Consider the following 27,579-nt stretch of genomic DNA (forward strand, 5'->3'; position numbering starts at 1 on the left):
TATTTGAAACTGTGCAAAACTGACTTTTATTCTCTTAAAAGTACTATTTGTATATAATTGAAAGATAATAATCCACAGCTGTCAAATAGCAGACTGCCACTTAAACATTAATCTTTGTAGTAACATTGGAAATTAGAGGAAACTATACTTAAACATTATTTTTTGAGGTATGAAAAATAAAGTCTATATACATATATTTATAATTAGACCACCCTATTTCAATACAATACATAAAATATGCAGTCTTTTTAAATTTTCATCTGAAAACCTGCTTCTTTAGTATAAAAGTGTCCTTGCCTAACTGGAAAGAGGTAGAGAAGTAGTTCTCAACCTTGGCTGCACATTAGAATCACCTGGGAATCTTTTTAAAATCCTGATTTCTGGGCCTCATCCTCCGGAAATTGTTTCTTTGTTACTAATGTTGAAATTCTGTTTCTTTGTTATGGGGTGGGGCCACAACATTAGTAACAAAGAAACAGAATTTCCGGAGGATGAGGCCCAGAAATCAGGATTTTAAAAAGATTCCCAGGTGATTCTAATGTGCAGCCAAGGTTGAGAACCACTGAGCTAGAGCTTCAGGGACAAGGGATGGATCCAAACCCAGCTGGAATACTTACTAACTGATTGACATTAGGTGAGTTGCATAACCTCTGTGAATTTCAATTTTCTGAGCTGTTACCACGAATATAGTAAGGAGTCACTATCTTTTCAATCAGCCATTATTTATTCTTGTCACTACAGGTAATCTTGATATGTGGCTATTAAAAGAACCTTACTTTTTATTTCTCAAAGTCACATCATAGGCATAATTAAGTGATTAGATATTATCAGACTGGGAGGAAAAAAGACTAAGAGAAGTCACACACAGTGCTTATGATCATAACAATGACAAATAAATTGCTTCCCAACTCAGTGCCTATGAAACTAAGAAACTTCTTCAATTCTGTAGTACTCATGTATGTTTCAATAAAAAATCAATTAATTAATGAGGTACAACCTTATTGCACTCTTTATAAATTGTCACAACTCCACCCAAAATCATTGCAGTGAACACTCCCTACTAAAAATGACTTATTTCAAAATAAGATTAAGGGTTGAAAATGTATTAGATAGATGTTAAAAAGGTATTAAGTGCTAAAAATGTATTTTATTGTTGGTTAAACAACAACAACAAAAAACTGAATTGTCACTACTAAGTAAGCTTGGATGGAAAATACAGCCTACTCCAATTTGGCTGTGGAAATAGGGATTCCTTTGTGGACCTTCACTAACAATAAAGTTCATTTCAAAATGTATTATAAAATGGGGGAGCTACTCAATTTACATGTAACATATTATTATAAAACACTGGCAATACTTCCATTTAATCAAAAATTAATATACAGACTTGATTTCCATAGCTGCAAATTATATCGTGAAATCCCCTGTATATATATTCACACCTGACATAGTCTCCCAAGTTAGTTTGCAAAAATATAATCAGAATTAGCTATAAAAAAACTTTATGGGTTCCAGACAGTCAAACTGTCTGTAAGTTGATTAAATAAATGAAAACAAGTTACTTTAGTGCCTTAATAACAATTGTCTCTCTCAAGTAACTATTAGGCCTAAGCTCAAGAAAGGACAAACTGAGCAGTTCCTCCATAAAGAGGTAATAACTGTTTCATACTTCTTTTTAAGTTTACTCAAGAGGAAGAAAAAAAAAACAGCTGCTTTTATTCCAAGTTAGTTAAAATATAATTTAAGATACTAATTTCGTTAATTCCCCAATTACTGCATTACTCCAACTTTATGTATATAAATTTGAAAACATAGAGGAGATGGACAAATTTCCCTAAAAGACACAAACTACCAAAGCTTACTCAAGAAGAAATAGATAACCTGAATGACCCTATCTATTGGTGCTAGAGGCCATTATTGCCTTGTTCCGATCTTAGTGGGAAAGCATTTAGTCTCTCACCATTAATTATAATTTTAACTATATGTGAAAAATGATGCTATACTATTGTAATGTAGCTATTGTATAATCCATCAGTGGAAGGTTGACTGTTATTAGTTAAAGGTATATATAGACCTTACAGCATCCACCAAATACCCAAAAGAACAAAGTGATAGCAAATAAGCCAACAAAAAAATAAAATACAAATTTTAAATATTCCATTAATCCAAAAGAAGGCAAAAAAAAAAAAAAGGAAAGAGGAAGGAATAAAGATCAAATGGAGTAAATTGCAAAATGATAAACACAAATGTAACTGTATTAAGAATCACATAAAATATAAAGGGTGGAAATACCTCAATTGAAAGATATAGATATTAGATTGGATTAAAAATAAAAAGTACAACTCACCTATCTGCTGGCTATAAAATATGTACTTTAAATATAAAGACACAATCAGATTAAAATTTAAAGGCAATGAAAAGATATACCATGTTAACACTAATCAAAGACAGCCAGAGTAGCTTAATAAACAGGAGCCATTGTAGATTTTAGAGCAAAGAATATTACCAGGAATAAAGAGGCTACTTCATAACAATAAAGAGATCACTTCATCAGGAAGAGGTAACAATCTCAAACTTTTATGCACCTGAAAACAGATCTTCAAAATACATGAAGCAAAAATGGATAAAATGACAAGGAGAAATGGGTAGATCCATAATATTCAGAAATATCAATTCCCCTTTCTCCATAATTGATGGAACAAGTGGTTCATAAGGCAATATGCACACAGGAGCTTTGCACCACACATCTGACACCTATAGAATAAATCCACCTAACAGCAGCAGAATACAAGTTAGTGGAATACACGCCTCTCACACACACTTCCCAACATGATCCAAAAGTATAAATTGGAAAGTGAGAACTTAGAAGAGAATGAAACTTATATTTCTCCACTGCTCATCTCTCTTACACAAAACATTCCTATTGCAAGAAATTAGCACAGAGTGCTTTAATATACAGGGATATCGTTAAAATGCAGGTTCTGAAAAGTGACGTTTAGCATGAGGCCTAACATTCTGCATTCCTAACAAGCTCCCAGGTGTTGGTGATCCTAACATCACATAGCCAAGGGGTGTACTTGCAGAGCAAGGGAATGACAGATAAGAGGAAAATGAATAAAGGAAGCCAGGGTCCCTTTATCTTTGCCTGCTTCTAGAACAGTGGTTCTCAACCTTCCTAATGCCGCGACCCTTTAATACAGTTCCTCATGTTGTGGTGACCCCCAATTTCATTGTTACAAATTGAACATAATTAAAGCATAGTGATTAATCACAAAAACAATATGTAATTATATATGTGTTTTCCGATGGTCTTAGGCGACCCCTGTGAAAGGGTCGTTCGACCCCCAAAGGGGTCGCGACCCACAGGTTGAGAACCGCTGTTCTAGACCATCAATGACAGGCTAAATAAATAAATAAATAACCATTTTTTGAGTGAATCTAATATGGTTAGTCATGGCATAAAGCATTAAATATGCATTATTTCATTTAATCTTCACAACAACTCTTTGAAGTAAAGACTATCATTATCCTCACTTTTCAGAGAAGGATCCTGAAGTTTAGAGGTCAGTTATTTCCACACATCACAGAGCTATCTAGTTACCTGGAGTAGCAAGGCACAGGTGTTCTGAGCAGCACTAAATGAGCTCCATGGGCATTTTGTTTTCCCAACATTCTCCCTAAAATCACATTAATTTCAGGTTTCTCTTTCTTTTGAGTCCTTCCTCCCCCTCACTTAAAAGACCTATGCATGACCATCAAATTGAGCAGAGACCTTTTGGAAATACCGTCACACAACTGAACTGGCAAGTATTACTATAAATACCCACCAATAAACATCTTTTGGCTGACTTTTCTGTTATATTCAAAAGAGATGCTTAATATTTTACCTCAAATAAAATATAAATTAATTGATACAAAATTAAAGGTAAGAGATCTGAAAAATTCTAACTTTCACTGTGATGTCAAACTAGACCTACTTGCATCTATTTACATGATTACATGATGAACTGGGAAAACATGAATATGCCATACACTGATGATTCCAAGAATGAAGCAATATTCTGCATTATTCAAAAATATCCCATAATGTATATATGTTTTTAAAATCAGGAAAAAGTAGGTTAAATTTTTAAAAATTAAATAAGGCATTAATTATTAAGTATTCCCTACTAGCACTAAGTATTCAAATACTAGCACTAATCATAGAGTTGAGGAAAGATTAACAGATATATTTGTAAATATCGCCACAGGGGCTAGAGAATTCTATCAGTAATTACTGTCCTGGAAAACAAGGGGTGGGGGGGGGGGAGAAATGCAGTGAAAATTCAAATACCCTACATGAAAAGTTCCTTTAACAGGTACAGCACAGTGGCTGCCTGAGTGCCTGCAGCTTTGCAGAACAGGTGGCGCTCTCACAATGCTTCAAGTTTATTTCAAAGCCCTTGCATCATCTCTAAAAGGGAGGTGGTCACTGTGTTTCCCCAGCCATAAAAGAGAAAATAAGTATAACCAAACAAGTAATGTCCAAACAAGTAATATCCTCCCAATGGCTGGCACCTTATGGATAATACCCGACTTTCTCTAGAATTTTTAAATGGACAAGAAACCTACAAGGAAACTGTCCTACAACAGCTGTCTTTTATCCTCTGAAGTCAGGGCTTGGAAACCAGTCACTTAGCACTTAAAACACACTGCCTTTGCTGCCTTGAAGGTAGTCAAGTTCTAGAGCAGCAGAGACACGCAGGGGCAAGCTGTCAGATTAAATGTCATGGCACGTTAAAACTAAATAGGCAGATGGGTTTTCATTTCGACATTAAACCTCTTTCCAGAAAAGGAAGAAATGTGTATAGGGAGGAAAAAGATAAATGGTGGGTTTTTTGGTGGCAAACTGCACCCCACCAAAAAAAAAAATGTTGTCAATGAAGAATGTAATCACAAATAGTTTTATAGATAGCTGAAAATATTTCCTTGCTTGTAAATGAGGCTAGATTTTCAGAACATTAAAAAAAAATTTTATATACGATGGGCTATCAGGCAACAATGAAGGCTACGTTTTTGCTAGACAGCAGGACACAATCAATGTTTTCAGTATGATAGTTCAGAAGATCCCACCACTGTCAGAAATCCTAATCTCATACTATTTCAAGAGATCACATAGAAAATTCATGAAAAAGTCGGGGTAAAAATGAATAGCTATGAAACTCCAACTCTGTCATAGTTTCTTTACAACCCTTATATTTCTTCCCTGGCAATACCCCGAATAGAAGTCCTTGCAAAAATTTCAGTTGCTTCCTGACCTCATAAACCAAATAACATTTCTATCCAAATAATCCTTATATGCTGTATCAGTTTGATGCTATATCAGTTCTCATATATTTTTAGCAAGTATTTTGGGGCAGGAACTCCTCTTTAAGCTGCTTCTTTACCTATCCTGCCAGGCTGCCAACCTTGTGTTTTGAACTTTGCAGACTCAGCTCTGGCTTGGCAGGTCCAAAGTGCTGCCCTGAACTGTCAGAACACAGGAAAAGAAGGGGCCCCAGAAGGACTAGTGTCTTTGTAGTGGGCACCAAAAATACCGGAATCAACTCTCAAAACAATTCTTTATGTTGTTCTGTTTAAAAATTTCCAGCAATCTGATTGATAGCATTCACAAAAGCATCCACACATGAGAGACACAAAAGCTGATAGTGCACATAATATCCAAGAGGCAAGCAGTTTCCCCTAAAACCTGTCCTTCAATATTAGCTCTGCTACCTCACTGACATGCTCTTGGCCTCCCAGCTTACACCCCTCCCTCTTTTACACCCCTCCCCCACCAGCTGACTCATTTTTTACACTGAATATTTTCTAAGTGTATACAAGAGCTTAGATGCCCAAGAGCATTAACATAACATCTCCTACAGTGAGGTATTACAATCCAGGTTAAGAAATGAAAGGAACAAAAATACAGAGAATACTTTTAGAACTAACACTGTGGCCTGATGTATTCAAAGGCCCTGAAAAACTTGCATCTCAAGATCAACATTTCAGAAGCAGAATTCTAAATATCATAAGCAACCAGATCTTTCCTGAGCTCATCTCCTCACTCAATACAACAAAACTAACCCTAGTCAGGTAGATAGCTATTCATAATGAAGTACTTTGAAGGGAAAACCAGATTATAACATTTAACCCTGAGAATTTTATTTCATAAACCTATTTATATGGAGACAGACTCTATATCTAAAAGTGCAGATTTTTAAAATTTTTCTTTGCCATTTGGGGGATGGAAAAGCATCCCTGATTTGTATATTAAAGCGCAAGCATCTGTCCTACTGATGATATTCCAGGGAAGCACATTAGCATAAAATTTAACGATGTCAAATAAGTGGATGTGAAATAGGGACTGCGTAAAGACACTATTTCCAAGGCTGACAGAAACATCACTGTTTAGAAATGCAAATGAAACCATTATGTTCAATAATTATATGAAAATATGAACAGTTCAGCATGTTTTCCAGCCCTGATGGCGGTTAATGGGATGTATGCTTATGTAAATAACTACTATTAAAGCTAATGCTGAAAAAAACTAATAAATTCATACTAAAGCAACTGATTTAGTATGCTTTTAAACCCCAGCAGTGCTCACTTATTAGAAAAGAGTGCATTATTATGTTTAGAACTCATTACTGCTACAAGTCACTGCAACTCCATCAATTACCATGCATTAATGAAAATGGGACACATACAAAAAAAATTATTGCCTCTCAGCAGTTTTTTTTAAAGACAAAATCTAGGGGCATTACCATCATGGGGCCTTGTAGGGAACTTATCCACACTATAATCTTTATTACTAAAATGGTACTCCCAATACTATCATCCTAAGGTATTTTGACCATAAGAAGGGCTAACCTTTATGTAAAAATATCAACATTTTACAAAATTGACCATTTAGCACCAATAAGAAATTTTTAATATTTGAATTGCATTTTTTAAAAACTTTTATTAACATATACGTGGCAGATGGTCCATTTTCTTTTATCCTTACCTGAGGATATGTTTATTGGTTTTAGAGAGGGAAGAAGAGGGGAATGGAGAAATAGAGGGAAGAGGGGAAGGAGGGAAACAGGGAGGAAGAGAAGGGGAGAGAGAGAGAGAGAGATTCCCATATATAAACCTCAACCCAGAAAGGGGATCTAACCTGCAAGCTAGGTATGTGCCCTGTTGGGGAATCGAATCAGCAACCTCTTGGTGTAGGGGACAATGTTACAACCAACTGAACCACCTTGCCAGGGCAGATGGTCCATTATTTTTTTCAAAGGGAGGCCAAGAAGTGAAAATACACAGTGGTAGTCATACCAGTATATAGAGGTAGATGGTTTCATTCTAAAATGCTGCCTGATATAATAGATAAAATCCCACCCAATTCTACATTTATGTCTCAGTGAATTCTGTGCAATGAAGGGATTGGATTTTTAAGAACAAACCTAAAATTTCCTTCTTGGCCACAAGATGGACTTTCTTGCAATATATTAAATATTGCAAGATATTAAGAAGCTGAAAAGTCCTTGTTTAAAATTCAAGTTTAACTTGCACCTAACAGCAAAGAAATGCTGACGGAGCAGGAATGCAAATATATAAATACGTTTGCTCTCACTCTATTTGTGTCAACTTTCATAATTTATTCTGTTTCCTTCGCATATATAATTAAACTGATCCTTCATCCTTTTTTCACATCCAGGAAAACAGAAAGCACTTCAGCACCTACTAAATGTTAAAAATATTTGCTAAACCTCAGACAAGTCATGTTATATATTATAAATATATGTTTATTTTGAAATTATTACAGTCACATCAGTCCAATCATTTGCAGTTTTGGCTCTCACTTGTTTCTTTGCCTCCCAAGAAGCTTCTCTTGCAATTTAGATATACTAACACCAGGTGGTGGTAGAGTGCGATGATGTGCAGCTATAATAGTAAAATGCAAGTTTTCTCTCAAAAGCAGTAAAATGCAGATATTCTCTGATCAAGCAACAGAGGTTTAACAATTCATTCACATAAGAGGGTATTTTTTTAGTACATACTGAGTATCAGGTCTTGCATAAGATTCTCAGTGTACAATAGTGCATAAAGCAAAAATAATGTTCCATGAGGGAAATAGACAATAACTAACTGTATAAGTAATAGAATGTCAATTGTCCTCAATAATCAAAGCCTGTTCACAACTATAAAAAAAACAACAACTTCTTAGCAAACTGAAATGAAGCAAATTCCTCACTGTAATAAAAGATACCTATAAAAAACCGGGTAGCTCAGTTGGTTAGCGTGTTGTCCCAATATGCCAACGGTGTGGTTCGATCTCCAGTCAGGGCACTCACAAGAAGAAACCGATGAATGCATAAATAAGTGGAACAACAAGTTGATGTTTCTCTCTCTCTCCCTCTCTAAAATCAATCAATAAAAAAACTTTTTTAAACCTATAGCTAACATCAATCTTAAAGCTGAAATACACATTTCTCCTAAAACATGGAACAAGATAAGGGTGCTCTTTGTCATCTTTTATTCAATACATAACTGAAGGTATTGCAGTAAGACAAGAAAAAGTAAGAAAAGGCTTAAAGATCAGGAAAGAACGAAAACTATTTTTATTTGCAGATGACATAATTGTTCACACATAAAATCCTAAGGAATCTGTGAAAACAACTATTAAAATTAACAAGTGAGAATTTAGCAAGGTCAAAGATATAATCAATATAAAAATTCAACTGTGTTTCTAAATCCAACAACTGAAAGTTGAAATTAAAACTACACTGAGAACAAACTTTTCAGAATCAACAGACGCCTTGTTGCTGACTAGAATATGCACATGATGGCTGAATGCCAAGACTCTCTCAAATCAAGTCATCCCCTGCCTTGCGCCAAAACTCAAATGTCTTTTACAATAAAAAGGAATAAACACCTATCTTGCTTTTATTACTGTTACTTCGGAAAGCTTGATCCTGACACAATTCATAAAACATCCGTTAGTAGGTTCCATCTAATCCTAGCCTTTTCAGCTTTGTTTCTGCATTATTTTCCTTGAGATCTGTTCTATGCCTTGTCAGAGCAGCACATAATGAATGGTGAGATTCCTCAGTAATTCCTACCTGACTTCTTTAGCAACAAGCTTTCTTAAATTGCTTTAAACATTTTTTAAAGGATGCTCCCCCATAAATCAAAAAACATTTTGCTTCAAAACTATACTGTCTCTTCAAAAATTAATTACTGTAAACTTTTATCATCAATTCCTCTCTGTAGTTAGCATTAATTCCTAAGTATTTTTAAGAGAACAAAATAATCTTTAAGTATGGTTTAGGCATTCATGAAAGGGTCAAACTTCCTGCACATTAAAAAAGAGAACTTTCAAAAAGGATATCTTCTCTCTCTTTGATGATCAGTTCATTCTGTTCTTCCAACTGCCTGATCTTCTTCTCAAATGATTCTTGCTCAGCTTTGAGTCGTTCTTCGGTCACTTCCTTTTCCTCGCTTACTCTAAAAGAAATAAATGAAAAGAAAATGCCTGTGAGAATAAAATACAACATGTGCCTACAGCTGCAGTTTACCCAAAGTAGACTTCCTCCAGAGTATGCTTACCTCTTTCAGAGGTTTCTTCAGGGCTACTCTATGCATTTTTTTAACTAACCTTTTATAAGGCAATCTTTTACAGCTGTCCAATAAAATACGCATGTTGACTTTAAAATCAAGAATGTTTCCCATCATCAGAAGTATCTTAAATATGTAAAGTCCAACATAAGACATAGGCTCCTAATTATAATCTGGGACAGAAAAGTATCTAATTTTTACAACATTAGGTTTCATTTCTTCATTATCAAAATAGGCACAATCAATTTATTTTGATTTAGATATTTTTATACTTTTATTTAAATCCTGTCAATGACATAAACAACATATAAATCACTTAAACATTTCACTAAAAAACATAGGCAATTTTATTCTTTTTTTCTGGAACCGATACCCTGTATTCCTTAGTAGCATATAAATAACTACATTGGAATAAAAACACAGCATTAACATAAACCTTGCACTATATTTATTCTTAGTCCAAATAGGGTGGTGAAGGCCTGGGGTTGGGGTGGGCTAGAAAGGGCCCATGGGGGAGGGAGACATATGTAATACTTTCAACAATAAAGATTTTTTAAAAAGGATTTTAAAGTTAAAAATACCGACCAATAGTTTTGATTCTTTAATGTCTAATTCTGAAAAGTATTCCAACTTGATCCTACCAGAAAGGGGTGGTTCCTAACAAGAACACAGAAGGGGAAAACATCTTTAAAAAAACCCACAAAAACAGCTAAACAACAACATTAAAAGTTATCTTAAAATGACAATCCTAATTTTCATGTTTCTCTGTGCACAGAGATGTTAGCCCTGAATTTGTTACTGGTGCCTGTTTCTCCAAAGAGAGTACAACGTTTGTCCTACAAGATCACACGGGGATGCGTGTAAGTGAAATCCACGCCTTTCCTTTGAGCTCCTAAGTTTACTTTCTCCCAGAACCCTCCTCTATCAGAACAATTTCTGACTAACATGAACTCCATAGCTCTTCCTTTCTTGCTAGTCTTCTGGTGAAGATATTGAAATCAATGATAGAATGAAAATTAGAATTTTTTGAATGTTCAAGAGTTGATTGCTTTTTCTTTGAAATAATGTGTGTGAAATGCATGGCACACAATAGTGTTCAAAAATAGGTTTATTTCTTCTTGCTCATCTTGACATTCAAATAATTTCCTCAACTATATTATTTATGGTTAGCATAATATGAGGCCCATGAATGGGACTCAGGCCCCTCTTCCTAAGGGTAATCTCTAAAACTGATACAATTACAAGAATCCAGACAACAAAACAAGGAACAAATATACCTAAATGAGGAGGATTTATACTCGGGTCTCAGGTAATCCTCCTGCCTCCCTTGTAGATTGCCAGATTTACCTTATCATGGAGGTATATCTCAACATTTATTTACTCCCTTTGTTCAACCCAAAAGAGATCCATGAAAACTCTAGAGTTCATCGAGGGAGTAAAAGTTGTACACACATCCCATAATGCCAGAGTCTATGATGAGCTTTTCTCAAAACTTAAAAGTGCTCTATCCAGAAAAATCACTCCTTTTAAAATTTAGTTTCTGGAGTATGTTTGAAAAATGTATTGCTACACTATTTAAACAGGCCTTTTTTTTTTTTTTTTTTTTTTTTGGTCTTTTCTGTTATGCTGCTATGATTAGACTACCCTTTAGCAATTATTATGCTCTGGGAGGCTATAAAATTAACAAGCTGTGGTAAGTACAAAGTATAACACTTCTTCCATAGGCCTATCTAAAGATACTCATGGCTTCTTTGTGGCCTATTAGCATAGTTAATATAAGCAAGCATATTAATACAGCCTTTAAAGGCAGAGGACTTGCCAATAAAACAACCTCAAGATTTGATATCCACTCTGAAATCTGTCTTCTTGTTTAATTTATGTTCAATAATATTTCCCATGAGGTATATGTAAGAGAAAATATCTGGTATCCTGATCTACATTTTTCATCAAAGCATTCTCAGACCACAAAGTAACATAAAAAGACCTAATTCTCTATCTCATTTAGAGTAGAGCAACAAGTTAATTAACAAAATGAGAAGCTAAATACAGGAAAGGGAAATATCTGACTAATAGGATAAAACAGTTAAAACTAACAAGAGGATATTCCCAGAGTTGGTTTGTTAATTATTTACAAAGAGGACAATAGCCTGTTCATAAAGTAAGATTGTTAACATTTAGTTAATGCCTCAGAGTATTTATCAAAAAGGTCCACAAAATGTACTGTTACTTAACAAGAAAAGAGAATTCATACCCTTAGAGCTGGGTGGCTGGGCTCGAAATTGTGCTGAAAGTACTGAATATCTTTGAAGTCTTAAAATTGAAGTCTTAATTTTTTATTGTACTGAGATGTACATTTAATTATGACAAAAAATAATTAGTTAAAAAAACTAAAAAAACAGAATAAATATAAAATAATAATGATCTACTTATTCTACAATAGGAAACTAATGATGTTACACTTTCTATTTTTCTTCTGAGAATGTCAAGTAGAAACAACAAACTGTCCTTTGGGAAAAATCAGTATTTGAGCCTAAAAAAGAACCCAGTCCTCAAATGAGTTAGTGCACAAGTATTCACGGGGGAACCATGCATTATCTGACAGTGTGGGCACAGGACAAGAAATAGTGGAGATTTTTTTAGGCTTCTTCGAATATGGCTCATATACATCAAAAAAAATGCAATGTGGTCAAGATTATTTTACAACTTTTTTTCCTTTAAATACTAAGCTATAGTACAGTTCACGCATTAGTCTATGGCAGCGATTTGCAACCTTTTTCATCCATGGCATACAAACTAATTACTAAAATTCTGCTGCACACCAAAAAATATATTTTTTGCCGATCTGACAAAAAAAAAGGTATAATTTTGATTCAGTCATACCAGACGGCTATTGTTATGTTGGCTGTTGTCATATTTTTAAAAATATTTTTATTTTAGAGAGAGAAACATCTATCTAAGAGGGAAACGTTGATCTGTTGCCTCCTGTACACCTCCTACTGGGGATGGAGTCCGCAACCCGGGCATGTGCCCTGACTGAGAATAGAACCTGCAACCTTTGAGTACATGGGACAATGCCCAAGCAACTGAGCCACACTGGCCAGGGCAGTTGTCATTTTTTAATATGACAATCTAAGGGAAAAGAGGTCAGTGACCCTGACTAGTAAGAGGGGAACGTTGATCTGTTGCCTCCTGTACACCTCCTACAGGGGATGGAGTCCGTAACCCGGGCATGTGCCCTGACTGAGAATAGAACCTGCAACCTTTGAGTACATGGGACAATGCCCAAGCAACTGAGCCACACTGGCCAGGGCAGTTGTCATTTTTTAATATGACAATCTAAGGGAAAAGAGGTCAGTGACCCTGACTAAATGGTCAAGTATTACATGTTTAAAAAATTCTTGCAGCTGGTCTATGGTACCCTCTCCATCTTAAAAAGTCTCAGTAAAAAAAAAAAAAAAAAAAAAAAAAAAAACTTGCAGCTGGTCTGTGGTACCCTCTCCATAGGGAAGTTGCCATCTTGCAGCACAAACTACAATATTTTGCAAAGCCATTCACTTTTCAAGTCCCCATAAATTACACTGCTTTTCCCATCATTGCAAACAATTCATTAATTTTACTATTAAAGACTTTCTGAGGTCACTTAATTCAGCAATCTTGAACAAAAAGAATTCTATCCTTATGCCTCCAAAAATGATCAATCAATATTCCACTTATTCTTCTGCAAATGTAAATCAATGCTAGACACCTCAGGAAAATGTGATCATTTACTTCAAGTCCATATATCAAGTCATCTTTTACACTCTCTTCCACCAGCTAAATAATTCATAAAATCCCTTATGGTATCTATTCTCCATTAGCCTATTAATTTGTATGTGTACTCCATTCTTTTATTAGTGTAGTTAACACAAGTAAAAAAGTTCCCTGAGCATATATAGATTATTTAAGGAGGCATCTACAGATTATTAAAAACTTATACTAGGTTTTTTGTTTTTTTAAATCTATTTGGTTTCTTGCCAAATAGCACTATATTGCTTATTCATGTTCAGGCTAAATTGAACTATGATCCATGCATATTTTTTTAATGTACTAGGCCTAACCAGTAAGTCTTTCTCTTAAGTGAATTTCTACTTTATTTTTATTCTTAGGCATATAATAACCTGCACTTGTCACTATTATCTCACATCCTGTTTGAATGAATCTATTTTCCAACCTATTAAGCCAATTCTTAAATCTTATTTATATCTTCTGTTAACATTTATTTTCGTTTAGTAACATCAGTAAATCTTATAAGCATCTTTTTGCTACTTTTACACATAGTACCAATAAAGATAATGACTAAAAAGGACCTCACAGCTAGATTCTCAATGGAACAGGTAAGATACAGGTAAGCCAGTCTTGGAATTTAGACATATACAGTTTTCCCACTAACACTGTTAAAGGCCATGTGTTTTTTTTAAAAGGCTAATGCTTTGTTAAAAATGCTTTTCACTTCAAAGGCACCATTAAAAAAAAATGGCTATAGTTTTTACTTTGTTTTTATATTGCATGTCACTCTATAATTGAAAAACATGCTATTTGTCTTGTACGTTGTGCTGAGAGCTACTGAATATTATATTATTCTGAAAATATGCTTGTTAATGGTCAGTGTTGGTGTTAAGCACTCTGACTTCTCCCCTAAAATAATGTTGGTGCATCTTCATAATAGCGGAAATCCTTTAAGTATGCTATACTTGAATATATCATAGGAATACACAGGTTTTCTAAATCTTCTGCACTTTCTCCATTTGCTTTAACTTTTATACAACAAAGTTTTAAATAAATAATACATGGGTCAAAGAGGAAGTCTCAAAGGAAATTTTAAAAAATACATAGGGCTGAATGAAAATGAAAATACAACAAATCAAATATGTGGGAAGCATTAAAAGCAATCATGAGAGAAGTTTATAGCACTAAATGCTTACATTAAAAGGAGAATGGTCTCTAAGTTTCTACTTTAAGAAATAACAAGAAAAAGAACAAAACAACAGAAGAAAGGAAATAGCAGAGATAAGAGCAAAAATCAATATAATTGAAAACAGAAAAAATAGAGAAAAATCAATAAAACAAAAAGCTGCTTCTTTGAAAAAAAATCAATAAAATTGATAAACCTAACAAGGCTGACAAAAATAAAAAGAGAGAAGGTACAAATCAATAATATCATAATGGAGCCCTATAGGTCCCGCAGTCACTAAAAAGATAAGAGAATACCACAGACAACTTCATGTTCATAAATTTGACATGAGACAGTTCTCAAACCACAAACTCCCAAAACTCAATCAAGACAAAATAGACAACTTGAATAATTTTGTAACCATTAAAAAAATTGAATTTGTAATTAAAAAGCTCTTTAAAAATAAATCTCCGGCCCAGATGATTTCACTGGAAAATTCTATAAAATATTTACAAAAGAATAAACCAATTTTTACAATTTCTTCTAGAAAATAGAACACTTCCCAATTCTTTTTATAAGGCTAGTATTACCATGATACTAAAACCAGACTAAGCAAAAAAAAAAAAAAAAAAAAGGAAAAAGAAAGAAAACGACAGTCCAATACCTCTCATGAACATCAGTGTAGAAATTCCAAACAAAATAATAAGGAAATCAAAATTAGGAATGTATAAAAACTATGATAAAAACTGAGGTTTTTACAGGTAGCAAAGGCAAAGTCAACATTCAGAAATCAATTTGTATAATCCACCATATCAACAGCTAAATAAGAAAATACATATAATCTCACATTAATTTAGGCACAAAAAGTGTTTTACAAAATCTAGCATACAATCATAACAAAAACTCTTATAAAAGTAGGAATATAAGAAAATTCCCTCAACTTTATAAAGAGCATCTATAAAAAATCTACAGCTAATATCATACTTAATCACACACCCCCTGAAAAACCCAAATTGGAAGAAATACTGCAAAATAGTCCAATACCTCTCATGAACGTCAGTATACAAATTCCAAACAAAATAAGGAAATCAAAATTAGGAATGTATAAAAACTATAATAAAAACTGAGGTTTTACAGGTAGCAAAGGCAAAGTCAACATTCAGAAATCAATTTGTATAATCCACCATATCAACAGCTAAATAAGAAAATACATATAATCTCACATTAATTTAGGCACAAAAAGTGTTTTACAAAATCTAGCATACAATCATAACAAAAACTCTTATAAAAGTAGGAATATAAGAAAATTCCCTCAACTTTATAAAGAGCATCTATAAAAAATCTACAGCTAATATCATACTTAATCACACACCCCCTGAAAAACCCAAATTGGAAGAAATACTGCAAAATAGCTGGCCAGTATTCTTCAAAAGTATCAAAGTCGTGGAAGGCAAGGACACACATGAAAGAGACCAAGGAAACATAAAAACTTAATACAAAATGCGATACTGGAGCAGGAAAAAATATATTAGTGAAAAAACTGGTGAAATCTGAATGCTCTGTAATTAATACTATTGGACCAATGTTAATTTTTGATAATTGCATGATGATTTATTCAGGGTGATAAAATTAGAAAAAGTTATGTGAAAGTTATGAGAGCCTTCCATACCATTTAAGAGATTTCTTGACATATACTTACATATAATAAGGTTCAACCATTAGAGGATACAATTCAATGGCTTTTAATATATTTAGAGTTCTGCAAACATCACCATAATATAATTTTAGAACATTTCATCCTCTCAAAAAGACCACTCATTCCTCTTTCTCCCAATATTTTTGCAATTTTTCTATAAGCCTAAAATTATTTCAAAATAATACAAAAAGGTAATAATAATATTACATTGAATTAAAATTTATATAAATATAATTTTTGACACACTATATAATGAAATATAATCAAGAAAGGAAAATGAAATTCATGTGTTTTAAAGTTCTTGAATTGTCTCTCTTATATAACAATGCATCTCATATAAGGTTTGTCTCACCTGGCCAGTTCTTTAATTAAATTTGCAATGCGTCTTTTGTCTTCAAGACATAAATCCTTTAATGATGCACTCTTTATTCCTCCCTTGCAGAAATTCTGAAACAGAAAAAAAACTATTAACTTTTACTAAAAACAATTTTTAAGACTCTTCAATAAATTCTTAAAATAAGTAGAGGTGAAATTTCCTAGATATCTTTTATCTTGTGGAAACACTAGTAGCCTGTTTCATTTAAAACTGACTATGAACTCAAAACAGGCTAAGGAACTGTCTGCCCATGAGGGGACATCATGAAATTTACACAGAAAAGCAGACAGAAAGAACTCAAAGCAGGAATGTCCCTGCTTAAATACTAGGGAATATTTTAAAAGACAACTTTCCCTTGGTGGACACCACAGAAATAAACACCTAATGGAAGATACTGAGAACTTTCTTACATCACAGCCCAGCCTAAAACTAAGGTTGGCAGCAGATGCACCTGTTCTAGCCGCTCAATAACACGAGGTTCATTCCAAAGGGTACTAGACCAAAGAGTAATTAATAATAATAATATATTTTTAAGTAGCTAATAATATCTAGTGCTTACTGTATGCCAGGAATAGGCTAAGTACTTTACACTTATTAATCCATCTTATTTCCGCAACAATGCTATTAGGTGGGTATTATTCTTATTTTAAAGTGAGGATACATATCTTGTCTAGTATTAAGTAGATCAAGACCAAGTTCCAGAGTCTGTGCTTTAACCACTGTACTATCCTGTCTCCTATGCTACAAAAAATTCTCCTAGTACTTGAACATCATTAACAGGGTCTTTAAAGCCATGAAACTCAGGAAGTCACAAGGGAACTGGAGGTAACATGTAAAAGGAAAGAAATATAATCCTTGAAATGTATGCAACCACAAAATAGGTCAGTCCAATTATTTCTGGTAGTCAAGAATAATCCAAGACCCTTAAAATGAAACATGGAAATACTGAGAGCCAAAGACAGGAAAGAGAGGGGAGAAGAGGAAATGAGAAAGGAATGGTAAGAAAATAAAATAAGTTTGGCTTTAGATACATCAGGTCAATTTAAGATACCAGGAGGATATGCATATAGAAATGTTTAGGTAGAAAGTAAAAAATATGGGTATGGCTCTTAAGTCAGAGAAAAACTAAGATTTAAAATTTAGCTATATGATATTATGGAGGATGTTTAGATTTTTATTATTTTCATTATATTTTTATTTTAAAGTTTTCCTTAAAGTTAAGAAAAATATTAGTTTTTAAAAATCATCTACAAACCCAAGAAAAAAATGTATGTCTAAAAGAACAAGAGGGGAATCGGAAGCATAAAATATTGTGGGGGAAAGAAAAGAAAAGAAAAAGTTTCAAGAAAAGTGTGGGCTTAGTGCAAATGACTGAAAAAGCTAATAGAATGTGAATTGATGTCACTGGATTTACAATGGGAGAAGCTGCTGATAACCCATGAAAAGACATTTCAGTAAAGGTGCAGTAAATATAAACCAAACAAAAGATTTTAGCAGCATTGTGTTTAACAGCAAAAACCTGAGAATCATGTTTTATTCACTAGAGAATGATTTCACTGTGATATATTTATTCAATGGAATTCCATAGGTACTGGTTGCTATGCTACTGACTTTCATCTTCAAACCCACCCTTCCACGCTCTGTTTGGTGACCCTGGGGCTGAGTCTCTGGACACCTCATTTCTTCTTTGCCACATGACTCTCTGTTAAACTCTGCGAATAGGAAGAACTACTAGAAGGGGACCAGGGGTTGTTAGAGAGAGAAAGGACACGTTCCTTCCTATTTGCTTCCTTTTCCGGCCAGTCTCAGCCCTGGCAAGAACAGCTGATTCTATTTTGCAATTTTTTGTGCCCTCACTGAACCAGCCTTTCTTTATCTTGTTTCCTCAGGGACAGCAGTCAGGCTGGTTCCCCATCGCCAGAGTCCAAGTTCCAGTTCTGAGGGGTTCATCCTCAAAGCTTCCACAATTTAATAATTCCAACTTGTTCCATCTGTTCTCCCAGCCCTAGAAATGGTAACTGTTTCTTAGAGATAACTGAGTGTTTTCTTTTTGCCTTTTCAGTTCTTCAGCACCAATGTAGCAAGTATTTAGTATTTTCAGTTAAAATAAATGACTAAACCCTAACTGAAATATCAGTGAAAAAAATGAAATATAACTATATACAACATAAATAAATCTCATGAACATAATGTTGAGTAAAAATGCAAATCACACACTATACAAAGTATAAGCTCATTTATATAAGGTTTCAAAAAACTATAAAATTAAATATTCTTTAAAAACCAAATATATTTGGACAGTGGTCGGTAAACAATAGCTACAAGCCAAATCTGGCCCATCCCCTGTTTATTAAAATGCAGCCATGCACATTCATTTACACACTGATACATATATGGCTCTATCCACAGGACAGTGGCAGAGCTGAACACTTGAGAAAGACACAATGGGGCTCATAAAAGCTAAAGTATTTACTATCTGGCTCTTTACAGAAAAACTCGTTATGATATTATTTTCCAATGGAAGAAAATAATAACAACAACAATAATAATGCAGGCTAATTTTCTTTTAATGAAAACATCTTTCTTATATTTTAGGGCTTATTCATCATTAACTAACAAATGCAAATGAACAGAAATCATAAAGGACACCTAACCAAAATACAGTTGCTGTGGATTTGATTTACTAACTCCACACAGATCAGAATGTAGGTCTTTTGAGACATACCAAGATAATACATTTTCTTAACTAAGATTTAAAGCAAGCCCAAATATTTTGGAGCTAAACACTTTATATTCATACCAAGCATCATCAAAACATTCAAGAATCCTCTGTAGCTTTTCAGAATGCGTATAAATCATCTACCCATATACATCAGTTATTGGTCATGTGGTCCCTGAGAAAGAAGATACCCTACCAAGAACTCATGGTGGCTTAACTGAGCTTAAATTAAAAACAATAACAAACAAATAAAAAAACAGAGCCTAGCAGTCATTTCTGAACAGGGGCCTCGCATAAGAACTGCACTTCAGGGAGAAGCCTGCACTAAGCTTCCTGCTTCCTGCACTGAGTTTCTGCCATCTGAGCCGCCCCTCATAGGGGAGTTCCTGGAATCCTGTTTTAACCAAGTGGGCTGAAGCTTCCTAGGCTAACTCCAATGACCTAGTTGTATCACCTTCAACAGCTCTGCCACCCAATTAGAGCAACTCCATCCTAACCAATCAGGACAGTACTTTTGGACCAATACTGTGAGTATTTGGAGTCCTTATTTGCATGAGGACAGACCAATCAGGGACCACGGGTGGGGACTTCAGTCTTTTTAAATCAGCTCCCTTCTGGCTCTGGGAATGCACTTTCCATTTCCACCTAAGATTGAAAACTGCGTTTCTCAGGCTGGAGGTGAAACCCCAAAGATGTCTAACCAGAGCAGAGTAGAGCAGAGATGACTGGCGCAGGGTGAAGTGGACCTAAGCAGGTAGAAAAGACCAGAATAGAGCAGAACTGCCTCGCCTAGAATGGCCTCACCCAAAAGGGCCTCCCCCCAGGGCCACTCTGCCCACTACCTCTTCACAGCCCTGCTGCTTCTAACTGAGCTATAACACTACGCAGCTGTTCCACAGCCATGCTGTTTTCATAGCTCTGATGTATCGCAACTGAGCTGTTTCGCACTATTGCTGTTTTCTTCATTGCAACCCAAATCAGGAATTCCTGTTGGCATTGAATTGGCACCAACAGCCACCAATTGACAGTCGGCAAAGAAAAATTAGTAAATGATCAACATTTATAAAAAATTGTAGAATGAGAAAACAAATAAATTACTGACCTGTTCATTTACGGAATCTCCTGCACCCTTTAAAGACTCCATGGAGATTGAAGCAGCAGTCACCTTGGAAGTCTTAAGTTTAACATTAGCTTTTGGACTCATTGACTTGTGTCTTGATCGGATATTTCCTTCTGTAGAAATCCCTAAGGATTTGCATCAAGTAAGATTTCAAAATTATATCTTCTCATTCTCTTAAGCTTCCCCCCCACCCCCCAATCAACCTCTCCATTAATATCCTCTATTTTATAGGATGTGATATAGAAAACTCTTAACTTCATCTTAAGGCTCTCTTAATAAATAATAAATCATGAAAAAATTATATTTTGAATACATTAAGATTCAACTGAAATATTTTTAAAAGGTGCTGGCACATTCATATGTCATATTGAAACCAACAAATTAAAACATGCCACAAATACACTCACTTAGGGAAATTAAAGACCTGATTTGTCACATAATTGGGGTACTTTCAATAGTCCAGTTTTACTGCTCATCTGTAATAACCACTAAACTTTAAAGAGTCTATTGCATAAACTCTATGTCAAGAAGTTTCCACACTTTTATTTGAAATATTAAATTTAGGCTCTTATTTATAATAAAAAAAAAGAAAATCTCTTACTCCCTAATACATAAAGTATAAGGCAGTGTTTTGAACCCTAATAGGGTTCCTTTATTTTATTTTATTTTATTTTATTTTATTTTATTTTAGGTTCTAATGAACTGTACCACATTCAGTTATAACTGCAAAGTTGTCCTAATGTTTCATCTTTCTCTTAACACTTAAGAAGCAAAGGAAGCTTACCAAATTAACATAGAAAATCATACCTGGAACATATACTACTGATTGTTCTTCATCAGAAACTATGCAGAAGACATGAAGGAAAATACTAGGAAAGATTGTCCGTTATCCAAATGCTGCTTCGGTTCTGTGCTTTTGTTATAATTTGTAATTTCTATTTGACCTTGGAATTTATAACTAGTTTTTTAAAAGTAACACTAGAAAGCAAAGTAATTGAATTAATGCAGCAAAGTTAATATTATTTTAAAGTTCATTTTTATATAGTCACAACTATATATTTTATAAAAGTTTTGGAAGGCCTTGTTCTATAAAACGTTTATTCATGCTTATTCCCAAGTGAGATATCCTATACTATAAATTCTGCTGTGCCTTTCATTTCATTGCCTTTGCAAACTAAGAGTTCAGTGCTCCAGTTTGCTCATTACTGGAAAACTGAAAAGTTATTTTAGGCATGAATAAATAATTTCAAAATGAGCTTTATCTTTGAAAAACAAACACTGCTTGAGGGCAAGTCAATCATACAAACACAAAGGCATTTTTTATTCTTCGTAGTGCATATGTGAAATGTCCCACAAGGTCCTACTATTTAACAAGTGGAAGAAATTTAAGACAAAAAGAACTACAGTATTGTTAATTTCAAGAGGAGAAATTTAGAGAAGCTACTAAGATCATAACACTGCTTTAGAAGACAACCATTACAATAAAAAAGTATTCTTTCCAGAAACAAAATTTTACTCAGAACCATATCGAAATCCAGATATCTGTACAGTTTAACACTTGTCAGAAAGAAGCATCTGAACATTTTTTCCAATGACCTAGAACATTCCAAACTTCTCTGTTCTTTGATAAAATGTTTTCTTTCCAAGATTTCCAGACAAATCAATTATGAGCTATTTCCTTTCAGGCAAAGGATAGAGTAAAACAGTAGATTTAATAACATGTTCAAAAAGTCCATGTATTTCAGCTCATGATCAACCTTAGTAATGGAGTCTTTTCAGAAAATGCTGATTAGATATGCCAAGGATCCCTATAGGAATTTGGGAATGCAGAGATGATGTCTAGCTTGAGCTGCCAGCTGGTTTCTAATCGCTTTCCAGAGCAGCATATACACTCTTACAGCTTTAAGGTTTTGGCTGACAACTAGTGCCCCTAAACTTCAAATTCCCTCAAATCTCAGGGATGGAGCTGGTAGTTTAAGAGGCACGTAAGACAAGAAAGCATACAAAAAATTAGACACCACCACTCCAAGAAAACTGAGAGCAACTAACACAGGAACAGAGAATTTATAGATTCACTAACACCCAAGCTATAAAAGACCTTACAAAATGACATTGTGCAGGCTCTATTTGACAGCAAAAACTGATTCTTTGGGGGGGGGGGAGATATAGATAGATAGATAGATAGATAGATAGATAGATAGATAGATATAGATATAGATATCTGTTGGGACTAGCACACACAGTAGGTGCTCAATACATATTTAACTATTTACTGTTGGAAATATACATATGGAATAAAGAACCCAGGGGGGGAAATCCAAGATGATTCAGTATTTGTTCCATATGACACTGTCTTCAATTAGAAGATACAATAATGATGAATGTGCAGACTATTCTCCAAGGATGACCTATGAACTAACATAACTGAGTCCTGGAAAAAAAGACTACTACATTTCCGTAGATCATTCACAAATAAACTTGCTCACAACTGGAAAAACCAACTACTGGGTGCTCCATTCAGCCGCACCTTGATTTGAAAACTCAACAAGTATATTATAGTTTCCTCTTTGCTCAAATCTTAACACCACTTCCTCATCCTTACTACCAACTAATAACTTTGTATCCTAAGAAAACAAACAAACAGCCCAGCCGGCGTGGCTAAGTGGTTGAGCATCAACCTATGAACCAGGAGATCAGGGTTTGATTCCCGGTCAGGGAACATGCCCGGGTTGCAGGCTTAATCCTCAGTAGGGGGTGTGCGGGAGGCAGCAGATCAATGATTCTCTCTCATCATTATGTTTCTATCTCTCTCTCTCCCTCTTCCTTCCTCTCCCTGAAATCAATAAAAATATGTTTTAAAAAAAGAAAACAAACAAAAAACTGTAGAGACCTTCCACAAGCTTCTATTTGCAGCTGACATTATAAAGACTCCACCTCAAAAACTGTTAAAACTACTGAACAAAATCAGTAAAGTTGCAGGATACAAAACCAATATACAAAATTCTACTGCATTTCTATACACTAATAATGAAATGCCACAGAAATTAAGAAAGCAATCCCATTTACAGCTGCCTCAAAAAAAAAACAAAAACAAAAAAACCTAGAAACAAATTTAACCAAGGAGGTGAAAGACCAGTACACTGAAAATTATAAGATGTTGATAAAAGAAATTGAAGAAGACACAAAATAAATGGAAAGATATTTCATGCTAATGGATTAGAAGAATACTGTTAAAGATATCCATACTACCCAAAGCCATCTATAGATTTAATGCAATCCTTATCAAATTCCAATGGCATAACAATCCTAAAATTAGTAAAGAACCTCAAAAGACCTCGAATAGCCACAACCTTAAGAAAAAAGAACAAAGCTAGAGACATAACACTTTCTGATTTTAAACTATATTACAAAGTTATAATAATCAAAAAGTATGCCGAAATCGGTTTGGCTCAGTGGATAGAGCGTCGGCCTGCGGACAAGCTAGAGACATAACACTTTCTGATTTTAAACTATAATACAAAGTTATAATAATCAAAAAGTATGATACTGGCATAAAAACAGAGACAAAAAACCCCCATGATAGCTAGCCCTTCCCAGCTTTATTTTTCTCCATAGCACCCATTATCATATACTAGTATATTTTACTCATTTCATATCACCAAAACGGAAGCACCAAGCAGGTGAAGATTTTCATCTTTTGCTCAATGTTGTATCTGCAAACATCATAGAATGCCTGGCTCATAGTAAAGAATGAAACAGACATTTAATTTTATAAGGCATTGTCCAAAAGCTTCAGTGTTATCTTTCTTTCCTTAACTCATTAAAAATATTCAGGTAAAACCCATTAGCTACATCCATGATAAATTTGGTTTCAATATAAAAAATGCTAAATAAACTGATCTTAACAAAAATTTTTAAAAATAATAAGACTAAACATATTTGAAATTGCCTCCATCCTACCTAACTTTTCTAATCATTTCTAACCTATCTTTATATTATCTTAAGAACCCAAATATTTACCTTCTTCAAATAGAGATTCCCAACAAGCATACAGCTTATGGGAAAGTCAAAAAAACAAAATATATAACAAACTCATATAAGACCACTTATTGGGTTCTATATGCCACATTATAATTCTACTTTGGTTTCTTTAGAAGCACCTCAATAAGACACGTACAGCAAATTAGAAAGTATCCTTAATGCTGATATCAAATTGCAGAATTAATGCAGAAGTTAGAAACCCAAGGCAGAAGTGGTAGAGGGGAAACAGCATGTCCATCCCAGATGACCAGGACCTGAAGGAAATAAATGTAGTACTGTCCACTCTCCTCTAACCTTTGAGCTTGAATCACTAACCAGCAACATATGTACACATATGTAATTATTACTGACCACATGACTTTCCTGGTTAGTACAGGCATACCTCATTTTATTGTACTTTACTCTATTGTGCTTCACAGATAATTGCTTTTTTTTTTTTTTAACAAACTGAAGGTTAAGGGCCTCCTCCAGAAAAAAAGATTACAACTGGCTTTATTGCAATACACAGTGGTCTGGAACTGCACCCACAATATCTCCAAGGTATGCTTGTATATTATTTCAAGAATAAACATTAAGTCTTTGTCTATTTGTAATTGAAAGTCAATGGCAAGTATTATAGATACTGCAAAGTTTTGACCAGGTCTCTTATAGTTCATATTTGTTAATATCAAGTTACTAATACTGTTAATGATAGTACACTTGAGAGCATTTAAGCAATCAAATTTAAACACTGCAGAAACACTAACTTCTGATATTACCAGGAACTATAACAAAGCAGGAAAACAGTTTAAGGCTGAAGGGGCATAATTTTACTTGCAGATTTAACACATAGTTAACATGGCATGTCCATTGTTTACACATTGGGTACAAAGACATACCTTGTACAAAACAGCACTGCTGAATCATACTGTGCAGGAGATGCATAACTCAACATTAAAAAAGAAAAGATGACATTCAGTCACAGATGATCTGTTCTCACATGATGGAAACATCTAGGATGGGAAATCTCTCAATCACACTTCTCTAGTTGTTTAGGGGAAGCACTGAACAATCTTTCAAAGGTGAGAAAAGAATTCCAGATTACAGATAAATACTTTTTGGTCTTTTTCTACTGAAAGTTCTACTATAAAGTTTTTGGGGTGGTCTGGGAAGTCTGTGACAAGAAGAGATTATGATACAAAGACACATGACTAAACGAAATGATTCATAACTATCGTTAATGCTTTTTTAGTGAAAATCAGGAACACATTCACATTTGATATTGCTTTTAAGTCCTATGGAAATATAAAATGAAAATATTTGAGGCTAAATGTTGGATAACCTGGGGAAACAGATGATACTGGTAAACTTTCAATCCCTTTCAAATACCTGAATTTCTATAGGATGTAATCACCATCATTTTCCCCATACAATTTCAATTCTTTATGTTCAATGGGAAGATAGTATTTTATATAAATACTAGAGGCCTGGTGCACGGATTCGTGCACCAGTGGGGTCCCTTGGCCTGGCCTGTGGGATTCAGGCTCTCCACATCCCCTGAGGGGTCCTGTATTGCGAGAGGGTGGTTCTCATGTGATGCACCCCAGAATCGGGCTCCCTCCTCTCTGTTTCTGGATGCATCACCAGAGAAGTGCAGCTGCCAAGTCACTGCAGCTTGGCAACTCCTGCATTGAGCATCTGCCCCCTGGTGGTCAGTGTGCATCATAGCTACCGGTCGAACGGTCGCTTAGGCTTTATATATATATATATATAGAGAGAGAGAGAGAGAGAGAGAGAGAGAGAAAGGGAGAATTTAAGAGAAAAGGGAAGATATGTAACTTCTATATGAAATAGGGAGCAATAGGACTACATGAATTAAGTGAGAGTAGAGGGTTGCTGAGTCCAAGAACATAGATTCATTTATATACCTAATAACTTAATCAGTACCACTGTAGCAGATTGTCTCCCTTCCCCCCAAAACCATTTACTCTGTATCAGAACGACACCATTGGTCATATGTGGTTATGAATGTGATTAAACTGAAGAAGCACATTATAAGTTAATAAACTTCAAATATCTCCTCTATCACAAAATTGTCATGGCAGAGGCAGTGTTTCAAGAGAAAAAGACTCATCCCAATTTCCTGACTTCTTAATTCAGCTCAGTTCTCAATGCACATATTCTCTTTGCATCCTTATTGACAGGTGAAGGAAAAATACTTAATTTGCACAGTGCACTAGCGTGCTTTCATCCACAGTGCGGGTATAATACTTTGAGTCTCACTAACCTATCTGAGACAAGTGCTAAACGCTAAGCACCTAACAGCACGGAATGCAAAAATACGCCTTGTTAATCCTAGTAACTCAAATAAGGGGGACTGGTGATAGAATTTTGTAAGTTTCACTGGGAGCTCAGTGGGATGTGCAAAGAATACACAAAGTTAACAGCCATGCCTCTAACAATGCTATCACCAGTCCAAGCAAACAGAAGAAACCACTCGCCTCCGCAGGCACCCAATGCACTGATTTGATTGCCTTGCTTTCCGAGTAACACTCTTCTAAGGAACACGGACGGAGTCAATGACCAGGACCAAAGCTCAGGCTGGAACAGGCTACCCAACCCCGGGAAAGAACCACTTACGTCACACCTCCCATCACAGCCACTGATGATGCATCTGTGGGGGGGGGGGGGGGGGGGGAGTAAAAGCTCTACCCCAAACAATCCAAGAACTTTCCTCCTGCTCGTGGTGACCTGCAAACTATGTGTAGACCAACACGACATCCAGGCGCGATGAGGGGCAGCTGATTCCACAGCCAGCGCCACCAGACCGCGTCTCCGCGGAAAGCAAGCCCCACACTTCTAGGAAAATCCCAGAGTGAAAACAAATCGTCACTGACAGGCCTAGAATCCAACAAGATCCTGACATCCTCCTACACAGCGGAGACCATGGACAAGGCTAAAACAAGACAAAAAGGCCCCCCTGACCACCCAGAACCTTTCCCTCCTCCGCAAGCTGGCTGCGCACAGCTGGCCCGAGGTCACCGAGGGTGGTGTCCCCCCAGCCCCAGGCAGGGCACGACCGCAGGCCATCGCCCCA

General features: G+C 35.1%; 1 protein-coding gene across 3 annotated transcripts in view; it reads right to left on the reverse strand.

Annotated features, from left to right (window-relative positions):
- KIAA1328 (KIAA1328 ortholog) overlaps positions 1-27,579 on the reverse strand; it is a 167,000-nt gene that overhangs the window by 137,866 nt on the left and 1,555 nt on the right. The window contains exons 1-5 of one of the 3 annotated variants that reach the window (XM_014540588.1): positions 25,382-25,503; positions 21,270-21,305; positions 20,445-20,587; positions 16,600-16,694; positions 9,395-9,510 (exon numbers count right to left, since the gene is read on the reverse strand). In XM_014540588.1, coding sequence (XP_014396074.1) covers positions 9,395-9,510; positions 16,600-16,694; positions 20,445-20,587; positions 21,270-21,305; positions 25,382-25,427 — 436 coding nt within the window. In that variant the 5' untranslated portion in view covers positions 25,428-25,503. Of the gene's footprint in view, positions 1-9,394; positions 9,511-16,599; positions 16,695-20,444; positions 20,588-21,246; positions 21,308-25,381; positions 25,504-27,579 lie in introns of those variants that run through there. The other 2 variants (XM_014540589.1, XM_014540590.1) reach the window with 2 other exon arrangements.

This window comes from Myotis brandtii, unplaced genomic scaffold (assembly GCF_000412655.1).
Source record: "Myotis brandtii unplaced genomic scaffold, ASM41265v1 scaffold248, whole genome shotgun sequence".
Classification (NCBI taxonomy): domain Eukaryota; kingdom Metazoa; phylum Chordata; class Mammalia; order Chiroptera; family Vespertilionidae; genus Myotis; species Myotis brandtii.